The sequence below is a fragment of the Solanum lycopersicum genome, chromosome 1 (assembly GCF_036512215.1).
Source record: "Solanum lycopersicum chromosome 1, SLM_r2.1".
Taxonomy (NCBI): Eukaryota; Viridiplantae; Streptophyta; class Magnoliopsida; order Solanales; family Solanaceae; genus Solanum; species Solanum lycopersicum.
The window spans coordinates 76,412,095-76,428,047 of record NC_090800.1 but is presented as its reverse complement, the minus strand read 5'-3'; the positions used below and the strand labels follow the sequence as shown (position 1 = coordinate 76,428,047).

At 25.6% G+C, this 15,953-nt stretch overlaps 1 protein-coding gene across 1 annotated transcript; it reads left to right on the top strand.

Moving 5' to 3' along the window:
* The first annotated feature begins 13,478 nt into the window (after positions 1-13,478).
* On the top strand, positions 13,479-14,712 carry LOC101253718 (AT-hook motif nuclear-localized protein 23). Its single transcript, XM_004229465.5, has one exon. The coding sequence runs from the start codon at positions 13,729-13,731 to the stop codon at positions 14,527-14,529; it is 801 nt and encodes a 266-aa protein (XP_004229513.2). The 5' UTR covers positions 13,479-13,728; the 3' UTR covers positions 14,530-14,712.
* Positions 14,713-15,953: the final 1,241 nt, after the last annotated feature.

The following is a 15,953-nucleotide window of genomic DNA, read 5'->3' as shown; positions in this document are numbered from 1 at the left end:
AACAACAATGTAGGCTCCACTTCTAAATCTAAGGAGGATATACGACGGGGAAAAATGTGTGAATCCGTTGATGTACAAAATCCCACACAAATTCATAACCATGAAGTTGAAGAACACCACTTTGTTGGAGAAGAGGTATTTTTTTTTTTGCATGTTCTGTGTCTTGCATGTTTAGTTTAATTTGTTTAGTAATTTTTAAGATTAAAAAAAATTCATGTTACAATGCGTTTGGAAGTGTATATGAAATTTTTATTACGTTATAGTTAGTATTTATTTTTGTATTTCATATATTTATTGTATTTTGTTTTCTGTTTTTTTCTATGTGTTAGTTATGTCAGTTTAACACACTATATGAGTTTGATTGTGTACATTTCATAGTTTTAATGTTTTTTGTATTCATAGATTTGGAAGTGCATATTGAATTTTGTTGTTGTTTTAGTCAGTATGTATTTATGTATTTCATTGTTATATTGTATTTTGTATCCATAGATTTGGAATTGTATTTCATATATTTAATTCATTTTGTATTCTGCTTTTTTTGTGATAGTTATGTCAATGTACCACAGTTAGTATTTATTTTTTGTATTTCATAGTTTTATTGTTTTTTGTATTCATCAATTTGGAAGTATATATTGAATTTTGATATTGTTTTAGTCAGTATGTATTTTTACAATTAATAGTTGTATTCATTCAAAAATTATGTTGCATTGTTTCTGAATTTGACATTTTTTTTTAATTTGTATTTATTCTAAAGGTATGTCAACTAGTAATGTATTTTATTTAAGAATGAGTACACCAAATATTCAATTATTTCTTTTAAATTTTATATTTCATTCACTTTTTCATCATACTATTTTTTTGTATTCTATATATTATTATACAAAATTCTAAATAAATATAGAATAAATAAAAATACAAATGAAATACATATTGAAATAAATACATACAAGATTTTTGAAGAAAAAAATAACTATATAGGAAAAAAAAAATATGAATACAAATATATTTTTTAAATGACTATATATATACATTCGGCATACCTATTAGAATGAATACAAACTAATAAAAAACTATAATAAATATAAATAGAATATATTGTGGAATAAATATAATTTTAAAAAGGTAAAAATTCTAGAGAAAAAAAATGAATAAAGTTTAAATTTTATTTGAAAATGTAACTGATGAGAATTAAGTGATCTTTACCTTTTTTGAAATACTCTCTCCCTTGATTTTCTCCCTTTTGTTATTAACTAATTATATTCTTAAAATAAAAACAAATCATAAAAAACAAACTAAAATTTGATATTTTTACTAAATATTGAAATGTTGCTAATGAGCCTCTTAAATGTTAAAATATTGACATTTTGAAAATTTTCCCCAAAAAAATGTGGCTATGGGCTGAGACATGTTATTACACAAAATAATGAAAGCCCAAAATTCAGCCCAAGTATAAAGATTGGGCTTGGACATATCATTCCTAAAGTAACAAGCCATACGTATATATACCTTGGCCCAACTTAAATAATTACATTCTACGCAATTTTAAACAAAGAGAAAATCAATTATATTAATTAAATAAAAGTATTATTGTATTAATGTCATATTCTAATCATTAAAAAATTTAGACTATGATATTAATTTAGACCTAGTACGGCATAAGTTCTTTAAAAAATTGATTGTAAAAAGGAGTAAGTCATCTTGCACATGAAGAATGAGTCTAAATAATTTGAAAATAAACTAGTAACATTTTTTATTTTAATTCGTAATATATGTATTATAAATAATGGAGACAATGACCTAGTACTTTTAACTTTCTGTGAAGCAGTAAAATTAAATGATGATAGTTAAATAATGACTTAACATGTTTTTTTCACTTAAATAAAAGGACTAGAAATAGTAATACTCGTGCATTATAAAGAAAAATAATATTTAGTAGTATCTTAGCTTATCTTCGAAATAATATTTTTTTTCCCTCTTCCTTAACATGTACTAAAAAAACACATACCTTTCTATCTTATTCTATTTTAAAATATATATTTTATATGGCAAAACAGTAATATGTATCAGAGAGAGAAAATTTATTTGATTATTAAACGAAAAAATATTTTAAATCATAGCCCATTGGGTGAAAATAGCTCTTTTACCAATAGCAACTAAGATAACAAAAATAAATAAATGTACTTTTGTCGTAGTGTTAATAATTTAAAATGATCACTAACAATAACATAAGATTCTATAGTTTTTAATCAAAGGTTTAATAATATCTCATCAAACAAATGATTGTTGGAACAATCATGCCAAGACCTAGGCACTTCAATCATATCAATTCTTCTTAATCAAAACAATATTATTTAAACTCAAAGTATTTTTAATTTTTTAATTTTGTGTGTCTTTGTTTCCTTAATAACTTACTCACTTTTGTCCTTTTTTTTTTTTTAAAAAAAAAGACTAGTATTTTCTCAATAGAAGTAGTATTATATATATGAGTAAATATAATTATTTGATAAGTGTCAAATTAAAATTTTAAATGTGAGTAGTTAACTATCATTTGAATAATCTAAAATTCTAAAAGTGGTATAAAATTTAAATAGTGAAATGATGTCAAACCTCTCTGGTGAGATGGATCATTATCTGTTAATTACTCCGTTCGTTTCAAAAGAAATGTCCTTATTTTCTTTTTAATTTGTTTAAAAAGAAATGATTTTTTTCCTTTGTAATACCACCAGATTAAAGGGCATTTTGGTACATCTGACAAAAGTTTAATCTAAAATCACAAGATTAAAAAGTCTTCTTTATTTTCTTAAACTCCATTCCAAGTCAAACTACAGTGTCCTTTTTGAAACAGATGGAGTAATTTTTAAACCGAAAATTATTTATTATCTAATATGTTGATGTGCCTTGTTGTACCGAAAATATTTATTTATATATGTGACCATATTTGTTGGTGGAGAATATAGTACATGGAAGTCTAATCCTTATTATTAAGGTTAAATAATTTGTGTAATTGTTTGGAAGTCTAATCCTGATTAATATACTTTAATAATTTGCAATTGTTTAATAATCACAAACCCAAGGTCCACTGCCAGCTGGTTTATGAATTGTCATCATAGTGAAAGAATAAAAAAACCTTGGACTTGCTTGAAATCAGCATAAAAAAAGTTTGGTGAAACCAATTTGTATTTACACAAATCTTTGAAGATTAAAATAAGATTAGAATAATGTTTAGGTACAAAACATGGTGGGGACCACTAAAATATTGGGGTGAAATAATACGTGTTTCTTCATCTTTAATCAAATGTTCACAAATTTAACTCTGAGATATGAAGTCGTCTTAGATAGTAAATATTTTATTCTTTATTCTTAATTAGAGGTTTTATATTTGATCGTCTTTGCAAAGAATCACTTTAACCTTTTAAAATGAAATTTTGTGATGAAAGTTTGAATCAATCGAGTTTCAAAATGATATCACGAAACGAAAAAGACATGGTGGGGACCGCGGATTTAAGCAAATATTAGGGAGGACTAATAGCATATTTAGCGTCCGTAGACAGAGTCTGATTGGTTGATTGAGATAACCAATAAAAGTTGTTTAATTAATTTAATCATAAAAGTTGTTTGATTAATTAATACCAAAACACGACAAATTTGCATTAAGTCATTAGGACCCCATTAATTAGAGCACTTACTTGGGAGGATGAAAAGGACTGTGACGACTTTGAAGTTTTCTATGAAGTAAGTAATTTTAATTAAGTAGATAAATCATAATACTTGCAACAAATTTTAAGTTTTTAAATTGTATAATCATTTTTTTCTCATATTGGTTGCTCATAATCATAATATTAGTAGCCATAATTTTAAGTTTTCAATGTTCATTATGGTTTTTTTTATGAATGTAATGATAAATAAAAGGGAAAAAGTTCGAAATATATTTAAATTTTGATTGAAATTGTTGTTATAAAATATTAAACTTTCGAAAAAGACATTTTATCCCTTTGCACTATTTGAATAGCACATTTTTAAAGGTTTATATGTGTCCACGTGGACATTATAAATAATGCATCATTATAAATAGTAATTTGTCCTTTGGGCACATATATACCTTTAAAATAATTATTAAATAGTGCAACGGTAAAAGATTCTCTATAAAATTTAATATCACAACAATTTAGACCAAAGTTGAAATATTTTTCGAACCCAAATCTCCAAATAAAAAGGACCCAAGGGAGTGAATTTTTAGAATTAATTAATTGAACACAGTTTTCCATTTTTATTCTAATTGTTGTCAAATTTATTTAAGTCATCACATTGAAAATTCAAATAAACGATAAAATTGAGAAAATATTTTAAAAATGTTCTTGAAGATAGAACAATTAAGTTAATTTGAAAAATAAAAAATATCTTAAAATTTAATTAATATAAAATAAAGGGTGTGAAAAAAAAAGTGACATGTAAATCAAAACAAACGGTAACGATAAGCAATACACTTGAAGTAGTATTATTTTTGTGATTTTTCTATTTCAACTAATAAATTTTTTATATTTTTTTTACCTCATCACCAATTATTCATCAAAATATATTTTAAAATAATGAGTCATCTATAGACGAAATTTTATGGATATATTTACTTAAAACAATACGCACATTGAAAGCATTCAAAGAAACATATTACTCGCATTAATAATAGACAACACGTATGTTTGTATTCAATCATTCTAAAACACATTAATTCATTTGAATTAATTTAAAAAATATTTCATGAAGCATAAATAGATATCACCCAGTATGTTTAAATTCTGATTCTAATTCTATAATATTAAATGAATTAATTTAAAAAATATTTCTTGAAACATGAATAGATATCACCCTGCAAGTTTAAATTCTGATTCTAATTCTACAATATTTTGCATCGATCCCAAATTAACCGTAAATTATTTCGAATATATATATTTGAGTAGGCTTGCAAGTATTATGAGAAAACTTCTGTTAGGTAAAGCTATATATGTAGGCACATATTTCCTTATCCAAAATGTAGACAAATGAATTTCATTCCTTCTCTACCAACAAATAAAATTTTTGAGTTTTAATTAATTAAATGTTGACACAGTAAAAATCATAGAATTAATTGTTAAGGCTTTTATGTGGAAATGATTTAAAAATCTGATTTGAATTATAATAAACAAATCATGGATATTTCACCAGAAATTCAAATTCGTGTTTGGACTCTTATATTTATTCCATAATATTTTTAATGAAACACTTGTGTAGTTTTTGATATAAATTATTTTTACTAATCAATAAATTAAATTATTCATAATTTAATTCACAATTAATTTTCTTTATAGCATCGTAAACTGATTTCATGTGTTAAATTCATGAATTTATTTGTAAGATTATACATAACAAAAAATTATTAGTTTTTTAAAAGGTATGATATATCATTAATTTTTACATTGAAAAATAGATTTTATCAACTAACTTATTATTTTATTGATAAGGAAATGGAAGAGGTTGATATGGAGTAGAGGTAAATTGGATTAAAAAGTATTTATGAGGAATGATTAGACGAAATATATAATAATTTTAACTTACTGAGGACATAACTTTACATGTAAGGATATGTATATTACGAGTAGAATAGAATGATAGAAGGTAGATGAGGGTTGCTTGCTCCCTTATGAGGAGATTTGGGTAGATATTATTAGTATTATTCATGTGATTTCATTTTTTTTATTGTTACAATTTATTATTTTTTGTACTTTAATTATCATGTATTTTGATTTATCTGATCAGTGTTGATTTATGTGATCAATTATACTTTCTTTATTATTTGTTATGTCTCATTTGTTATGTCTTCATTCTACCTTTGTATTGATTATTTTAAATTGTTGTGTTATGTGTTATTTGAGTCAAGTGTCATTCAGAAATAATATTTTTATTTTCATGAGGTAAAAATAAAATTTATGTGTATTTTATCCTTTTTACGCCCTCTTATAAGAATACTCTTAAGGGGTTGTTTGGTATGAGGGACAAAAACAAATAGCGATGGAATAATAAAATAATGATGAGATAAATTTATTATATCTTGTTTTGGTTGTCATGTTTGGGATAACTTATTCACCATAACTTATTCTCAACTAAACGATTAAAAGAAAAAAAAAACTAAACGATAATATTATATTGTTATTGTTATTTTCGAATTCAACTACCAAACATATTGATACATCTAATTATCTGACTTTTTAAATAATCAAAATGACAATTAACATACACAAGTCTTAATACTTATATCAAGATCAAAGATATTAAATTTACATTTAACAATTTAGCAAATATATTTTTATCAATCAATCTAAAATATTTACCTCATCAAATATATACATATGCATTAATTAATGTAAGAAGTCAGAAGAATACTATTTTCATAATTAAGATAAATTATATATAATGGTATTACCTCATCAAATATATACATATGCATTAATGTAAGAAGTCAGAAGAATACTATTTTCATAATTAAGATAAATTATATATAATGGTGTGCAGCAATCATACTGACATTGTTATCCAAATTCCATCATAAATTAGGAGCCAAAAACTTTACACTCATAGAAATTGGTACTTTATTTTTTATATATAACCTAAAACTTTATATATTAACATTATATTTGGATTATTGTTATCAATTATATTGTATTATATCATTATTATGTTTATTGTGTTTGTTTTGATTGTTAATTAAAATGTATTATATTATACTGTTAAATTTTATTATTACATAACAATAAAAAATGGAGTTTTATAGAACAATCGATTTGATCATGTGTTTCCACTCTTACTGATTTTTTTTCCAAATATATCCCTACATAATATTTTATAATGCTATTTTACCATTTATCATATTATTTGATTTTAGTCAAATCTCCTACCCTAGAATAATTAGAGATATTTTAATAAATTTATAAATTACAACATAATACGAATACAGTCAAACCAAACAATAAAAATATTATTAAAAAGTAATAAATAATATTATCTAATCAAAGATTATATCTATCATACGATACAATCTAATATAATACATTATAAAACAATGAGCTACGATGATTCAAACAGAATGTATATCATAAATATATGTATATATAAACAAAATATTATTGTGCATATATGTTTGACCATTATCTCATTGAAACATAAGGCATGGTACTTTGAGAAAAGTAGAAAAGAGAGTTGATAATGTAATATGATGGGGACAGGAAAGATACTAGTAATTACCAGTAAAGGATTGGGAAAGATCTTCTGAAAGATGGATTAGATTTACAAGATTTAACCCAATTCTGCCACTCACTTACAACTCTGATTTTTGCTGAATCTTTTGTACTATATCTCTATTAAATTATAACCTTCCCGTTTAATAATAGTTGTCCACTATTATTTTAAAGTGTCTCACACTACTTTTCTATTTTATGAAGTCGATGAATAATTTTATAATTAGTTCATAATTTATCTTTAGCATGTTAATTATGATGTTAATAAATTATTATTTTTCCCGTTCGATAATAATTGTCATGATTTCTATTTTTAGAGTCAAACTATAAAAACTTTGACTAACATTTTAAGATGTATTTTTTCATCATACTAATATGCAAAAAATTATAATTTATAGTACTTTTCATATAGTTTTAAAATATCTAATTTTTTTGTTTAAAATATTAAATTAATGTGATATAATTTAACTTTGAAAATTGATCAAATTAATTTTCGAAAAGCGCAACATGACAAACAATTCCGAACGAAGAGAGTAAGTAATATTAATTAAGAACTAATAAATGATCTTCCTGTATTTTCTTTCAAATAGTCAGCACATAACACATAACATATTATTTTAAGTATCTTATGGTTATATATATATGTCCGATAGTAGTACATTAGAAATATTATCTTATGAACCTAACATAAGTCATATTACATATCTCAAACATTTTCTAATTAAAAATCAGATGAAAAAAATATCATTAAAAAACACTCAAGTTAACAAAAAATAAAATAAAAATTGCTCTTCTAAAAGAGTGTGTGGCTTGAATGTCAATCCACCATAAAGGGGCAAGATTGCTTCTCTAATCAAAAAGGAAAATAATTAGGGTTTTAAGTTTCTTCTTTTCTTACTTTTTTCCATTCCTATTTATCATTTTACATATAAAAGTACCTACAATATTAACAACTACTTAATTTCACGTATGTGATTTAAAAACTGACAGATTATACGCATATTTTATTTCTATCTTATATAAGTTAGTTAAATTAAAAAATTAATTTTAAATATTTTTTCAAATAAATTTAAAAAATATACTGATCATATGTCATATGAAAGGTACTTATAAAAAAATCGAATAATTTACTCTTAGAGAAAAAAGAAAAGGCTAAATAGATAAGATCTATATTTTATTTATTGTTAGGATAGAAAACATGGGAATAAATTAGATCAAAAAAGTGGAAGTTGAAGTTGTATTGTACCAAAACCATATGTAAACAATGATCTTTATTACCAGAAAGAAAGAAAAAAAAAGATTATCAAAGTGTTATTTTTTAATTGTTTTAACTTTGGATTTAGCTTTTATAACTTTTTGAAAATGAACCATGTGGAGATTTGATTATACTATTAGACCAAAAAATTAAAAGTGACCAAAAAAAAAAAAAAAAGACACCACGTGGACACCAATTGGGGAGGCAAGCGCACGTGATAGGAGGAGGGGGTTGCGCCACGTAGATCTTGTGGGGCCCACAATTTAAAAAGAGTTAGCGTTTATTGCGGGTCAATTAAAGGGAGATTTTGACTGATTTTTTAACATCTTCACGTGACCCTAAACCCTAAAAGTTGCTTCTTATAATTAGATCAAACCAAAAAAAAATAAAAATAATAAGATCTAATCAACCATAATTAGAAGACTAATTGTAATTATGCATTGGTTTGTGAAGTTGCTCTTTGGTGAATTATAATAAGCGAAAATTCATAAGTTTTCACGTTTTAATCTTATAATTTTCAAATAAGATAGATTCTCGTGCTTTAACTTATCCTTCTACGCATTTCTTTCGATCTTTACGGATTGATAAAATATCTAATGACTTCTTATGGTTTAATGAAATATAAATATATTATGTTCTCTCAAAGTATTAATATAATACATTTGTGATAGCATTGATAATTGTATCTTTTTAAAACATAAAATGATCTAATTTAAATTGTACGAAATGGCGCGTTAATAAGTGGCACCATATATGTATGTTTAAGTAATTAGATTACTTCACTACTAAAAGAATTTAGTTACAAATTTCATCGCTGATTCATTGCTATTTCATTTATAGCTATTAGAAATTTATCGTTACTAATCAGTTACTAAATAGATTTTATGACCATAAATTTAATTGTTTGTCGGTAAACCCAAACTCTACTTATATAAACTTCCTATATTACTCCTAATGATATATGGTAATATGATTTGGCTCTAGACTCCTAGTTCCAACCCTCATTTAGTATGTACAATATTTTTTTTTGTGAAGAATATTATAAATATGTAGATAAGCTAAGAATAAGTTTTTTTTTTTGTTTTTTTTTTTAAGGTTAGGTGGAAAGGTAGGTGTAGATGAGTTGGAGGGCTAAGGTAAGAGACAATTGATAGGTGCTTTGGTGACAACAATTTGTGATGGGAATTCTCTTTCATTTATTGTGAAAGTTTGGTAAAGCTTTTGGTGCAGAGTTTCCTAGGTTTAGGATTCATGGATGGACAGGTGAAACAAAGATAATAAGATTTTTCTAGACAAGACTTCCTTTGTTTAACACTTCTATAACACACTCCCTATTCATCTTTTTTTTTTTTATTCTAATACACCCCCAACCCCATTTGTCTTTGGTTTTTATTTTTGACACACTTCATTTTAATAAATAAAATATTTAGTTTTTTTCTTTTTAATTTTTGTTTTCTTTATGTTTGTTAATTAGAGGTTTTTTGATAGCTAATTGAAATCTCGTAAGGTAAGACGTAGCTTTTCTTGCTTATAATTATTCACGAGTTTTTTTATTTTTAATAAGTGTCATAAGACACTGTTTAGTGATATAAATTTACAGGAAAATCTACTTTTTAAATTAAAATACGTGCTAAATAGCATATCTACACTGAATAACATTTGTTTTTGTATTTAAATGGTATATCACAAATGAGGCTTAAGATTTTAAATGAAATGAGATTAACATAACGTGTCAAAATAAAAACTTAAAATAAATTAAAAAAGTTATTTATATATATATATATATATATATATATATATATATATTTTAGCGTTTTAAAAAGAACACACCTTCCCAAGTCTCATGTAAGATCTTATTTGATATATATAACACCAAATCATAAAATATACTAGTATTAGATTGAGTTGATAGAAAAGTTTGATAAATCTTGATAGCTTGGATATGAAAAGTGGGAGAAATGATATATCTAGTGTATGACTATATGTAATATCATTTCATTTGTCGGTTGTGTCAAATCGAAGCTTAAAATAATCAAAATAAGTACCCTACTTAATTGCATTTTTTTTGGATTATAAAATGAAGGTTTAAATAAAGAAATGATTTGTTTTAGGAACCAACATATTATAAAAGAATATTAACTTTATTGGTTCAGACTTCAGAGAGAGTTTTCCCTAGCATATAGTAAAGAGTATAAAATACGTGTATGTTAGTCGTGCCTATTCTTAATTAAATTGATTTTTTGAGTCAGAATTGTTTGACAAATTAACGATTTTCTAATCCACATCATATCGATTTTATTATGTTGAAACCATATATATTGCCTAAATCACCCATTAATATTATAGAAAGTTGAAAATACAAAAGCTGACGAGGCTATCCTCAATCATTCATTTAAAATTGTTTAAAACAAATAGAAGTGAAATTCAATTTGTAAAATTTAGATCCGATATTTAAAATCCAAAATATGAAACATATGTGGAATATTATAACCTCCAAGTTTGATGACACAAATATAAGAACATCTATGATGCATAATTTTTATTTCTAGAAAAAATAAAAATGCTAAATACGAAGTTGAGTTAGGATTTAGTATAATTCAAATCAAGCAGCTCATTTTAAAATCTGACAAGTCACTTCAAATTCAATCATTTTAAGCTTAAATGTCAACACGTACACTCAATATCATCATCGACCTATCCTAAAATTAGTGACGATGAAGATAGATCTTTATATACTTACATCCTCACTCCTCATCGATAAGCAAATCAACTACAAATATGATAAATATCATAGAATAATGATGAATGAACCAATATATTTTATCTCATGAGTGGGATGAGATGTAAGACAAATTAATGTCAATGCTTCAGTGTTACACCCAAAATTTGATCGACCCTAATATGTTGACATGTATTAAATGTTACAGAATCACATTGAAAATGCCTTATAAAAATATCAATTACGATAATAACTCCATCACTATAAAAATGAACCAAATATGTATACTGACTTGAAAAAAATTAGATTTGAATATATTGAAATCATCAAATCAATAATTTGAAGTCGTTTTGACTAAAAATTTACCTTGGCTAATCCTGATTTTCTTACAATTTCAAAACTCAATTAAAGGCTCAAAATAACTCTCCAACATCTCAAAGTCCGCACTAATTATTAAACCAAGTAACAAATTACATATTTGACCTAAAAAAATAGTAAAAATTTGATTTCGAGCTCATTAACCTAGAATCTTAATAGTTAAACTTCAAAATTAAAATCGCACCCAATGTTTCTCTGATCATTTTGAGAATTATGACGCTCGTCACCGAAAGTCACAAATTATATATAAAATTTATGATAAAAATTAAAATTAAAAAATTATATGAAAATACAAAACGATTATGAAAAGTCATGAGGTATGTCGGAGAATGGAGATAAGCATGAAATGTTACTTTATAAATTTTGTTTTTCTTACTGAATTATTTTCTCATTTTAGAGAAACTTATTTCATTACGAAAAGTAGCATGAAATGTTACTTTATAAATTTTGTTTTTCTTACTGAATCATTTTCTCATTTTAGAGAAACTTATTTCATTATGAAAAGTTTTTTTCTAAAATTTTTAACCAATAAATTATGAAAGGACTGAAAAATAAGAAATTTTATCAGAAGTATTCAAATTTTAATATATAAACACAAATCAACATTCTACTATATACGCAAATCAAAACTACAACGTTCAAATAAATACAAACTTCAATAATCAATTCAAAATCAAAATATTCAACTCAAAAACCACAATAATCAAATAAGAAACTATCAATATGTTTTCTACTAAATACTCAATTCAAAACTACAATATTATTTATTTTTAATTGTCATTTTTTTCTTTTAGAGTCAAATTATAAAAACTTTAATTAACATTTATGATTCATTTTTCATCGTTTAATATGTTAAAACTTGCAACTTATAGTGCTTTTCGTATATCTCTTGAATATTTAAATATTTTTTGTTTAAAATATCAAATTAATGTTATCTTATTTAACTTTAAAATTTAGTCAAGTTGACTTTCAAAAACTGCAATATGACAATTAAAAATGGACGAAGAGTAATAATAAATAATTTCTAGAAATTACTCTAGGAGTTCACTTCTTAAATGACTAAACATATTTGAAGCAAACTTTGTAACCAGAGAAAAGATAAACTACAGTGTGTAAAAATATATTATATATATAATAAAGAGAGAAAGAAATAAATTAATATTATATACGTTATGTTATTACATAGTATTTTTCATAGGATATATAGCGTAGATTTTCTTGTTTTAATTAATTTCGTTATCGTCCTAGCCAATCTAAGTGGAAAATCCAAAACTTTTCCCTCCCATTACCTTAATTTTATAGTTTTAATAGGAAGAATGATTGCCTACATATATAATATAAACACGACCATTCACAGGGTTGAAATGCAAAAATGAACTTTTTTTTTTTAATTAAAAGGACACTATTAAGTACTCTATGTATTTTTAAAAACTCATAGTCAGAGGTTTCTGTATATCATACATTAGATAATAGATTTATCATCATGATATATCGAATAAAAATTGTGATAGAATAATTAATTATTCTTTTTAACTAATTATTTTAAATTTGAATTTTTTTAATCTTTATCAAAGCATACTTTATCTCCCAACGTAGGCTTCTTAATACAAAATTTAAATTTAATTAAACTCTATTAAAAATACGGGAATATATATCATCGTGACATGTTTTATTTCTCTCACATGAAAGATGTATTCTCTTAATTAATTAACCTATCTTTTGTTGTTTCCTTTTCCTCCTTTATTATTTTATATTCTTATAGAAAGCAACAATATTTAATTATTTAATCGTTATTCCTACCCCCACCCCCACCCAATACCCTTTCATTAAACTATTTGCTATATTTTAAGGCCTTAATATGTACTATACTTTGTCACTTTCTCTTTCATCTCCATTTCTTCTCTGTATTCTCCACTCAGTTTTCTCTCTTTACTTTTCTATTCGTTCCTAGGGTTTGAAATTTCTTGTGTGTGTGTGTGTTTTTTTTTAAATATATACCTATTTTCTTACTCATGCTCATTAATTAATTTCCCTTATTATTAATCATATATCATAGTTTATTATACCTTAGTTTTCTGTTCACTACTTTTGTTATTGTTATTGTTATCGTTATGGCTGGTTTGGACTTAGGTTCCGCTTCTCATCATCGTTTTCTCCCTCGTCATCTCCACGATCCTCAAGACGATGAAATCAATCGCAACAACACTCAATTTTCCGATGATGACAACAACAACAACAACGATAACAATAACAACAATAGCCCCGGGGTAGCACGTAGACCTCGAGGTCGTCCCGCGGGGTCCAAAAATAAGCCTAAGCCTCCCGTGATCATAACACGGGAGAGCGCTAACGCGCTCCGTGCGCATATTTTAGAAGTGAGTAGCGGACATGATGTCTTTGAATCAGTTGCTACTTATGCTAGAAAAAGACAAAGAGGAATTTGCATACTGAGCGGGAGCGGTACGGTGAATAACGTCACCATACGGCAGCCACAGGCTGCCGGTTCTGTGGTGACGTTACACGGAAGATTCGAGATATTATCTTTATCCGGATCTTTCCTGCCACCACCCGCTCCCCCTGGGGCCACCAGCTTAACGATTTATTTAGCTGGTGGTCAAGGTCAAGTTGTTGGTGGAAACGTTGTGGGTGCGCTAATTGCATCAGGACCGGTTATTGTTATTGCTTCGTCATTTACTAATGTTGCTTATGAGAGATTGCCTTTGGATGAAGAAAATGAGTCAATTCAGATGCAGCAACAAGGACAAAGTGGTAATTTTGCTGATCCATCTAATATTGGATTACCTTTTCTTAATTTGCCATTAAACATGCCAAATGGTGGTGGTCAACTACAATTGGAAAGTGGAGGAGGTGAAGGTTGGAATGGAAACACAACAAACAGGCCACAATATTAGGTCAGGTTTTATTAAGAAATTAATTTTCTACTTTTTTTTTTTTACTTGAAAAAAAAAAAAATTCTCTCAATGGATTAATATTATCATTTGTACATTATTAAGCTTGGTTTAAATTTTTCTAGCTACTTTGACTCATGTTTTGAAATTTTTAAGTTTTGTGAAAAAAAAAAAATCCTTCTTCAATTCCTTCTTTGTTGTTGTGTGCTTCTATTAATTAGAAATGTTTTCTTGTTTTTTTGAGAGTTAATTTATTTATTTATTTTCAAACTAATTAGACTGGTGTGACTATTTCCTTTTAGCAACTTGTTCATTCATGAAATAATAAGATATATAATTAATCTATGCTTTTGGTTATTATTAAAGTGGGGATTAAAATAAGTTGTTGCTTATATCAATAATAATAATTTAGGTTCTCTCAACCTTATCTCAAATGGCTGACCAACACCATCTCCTTTAATTTCTCAATCCAACATATATAAATAGTTTTAAATCTAGTGGTATTATATGAAATTAATATGTATAAAGAAAATTAAACATTTCATAGAAACAAGTGAACTTTATCATAGTTAGATACCATTGTTTTTTTTTTTTTAAATTTTGTGGTTATTAAGAGACTAACTAAACTATAGTGGTTTAATTTCATGAAGACATTGATCATGTGATGATCTGAAAGTCCTCTACTTTACTTTTTTTTTTTCCAGGCTAATAAAATAATATAATCAGAGCAAAGAATCAGTTCTTTCTTGTAGTATAATTCAGCTTGGCTTTTTATTTGAAAATGTCTCTAGGTTGAGACTAGAAAAAATATGAAAAACTCAAATCATATAAACTGCTTGGATAAAAGATCCAATTAGTTGAAAAATTAATTAGACTTCATAGTCAATTAGGCTTGTGTAGTGCATTAGTTGAAAATTAATTAGACTTCATAGTCAATTAGCTTTGTGTAGTTCCCCATCAGAAGATACCATAGTAGAAACGAAGGTTTTTCCATCGTGAATGAGTAAGAAATTTGTGCGATAGAATATATGTTTTTTTCTAGTCATTTTCGCCTCACCAAACTAGTTCACTGAAAAAGAAATACATGGTGAGAAGCACATTTACACTGATATAGAGGCCGAAAACTTCTATACTTTCACACATAAAAATGTTACTATTTTTTCTTTTTCTCACCAATCTAATCAAAATATCTTTCCGAGAGTAACCATATTGCATTTTTTTAACTAGAAGAACTACTAAATGTGCTATCTTACTTGAGTATATTTGTACTCCCTTCCAACTTACTTGCTTTGTGAAAATAATTTATACTTTGATCATCAAATCTTGGAAGGAGTAAGTACAATTATTATTAAGTACAAGTTTCTAAACAATGAATATGAATTAGGAAGAACATTAAAACCCTTCGCAATGATTCAGTTTTTTGGGTT

Coding starts and splice junctions, on each gene's coding strand:
- LOC101253718 (XM_004229465.5), top strand. CDS start 13,729: ATGGCTGGTTTGGACTTAGGTTCCGCTTCTCATCATCGTTTTCTCCCT.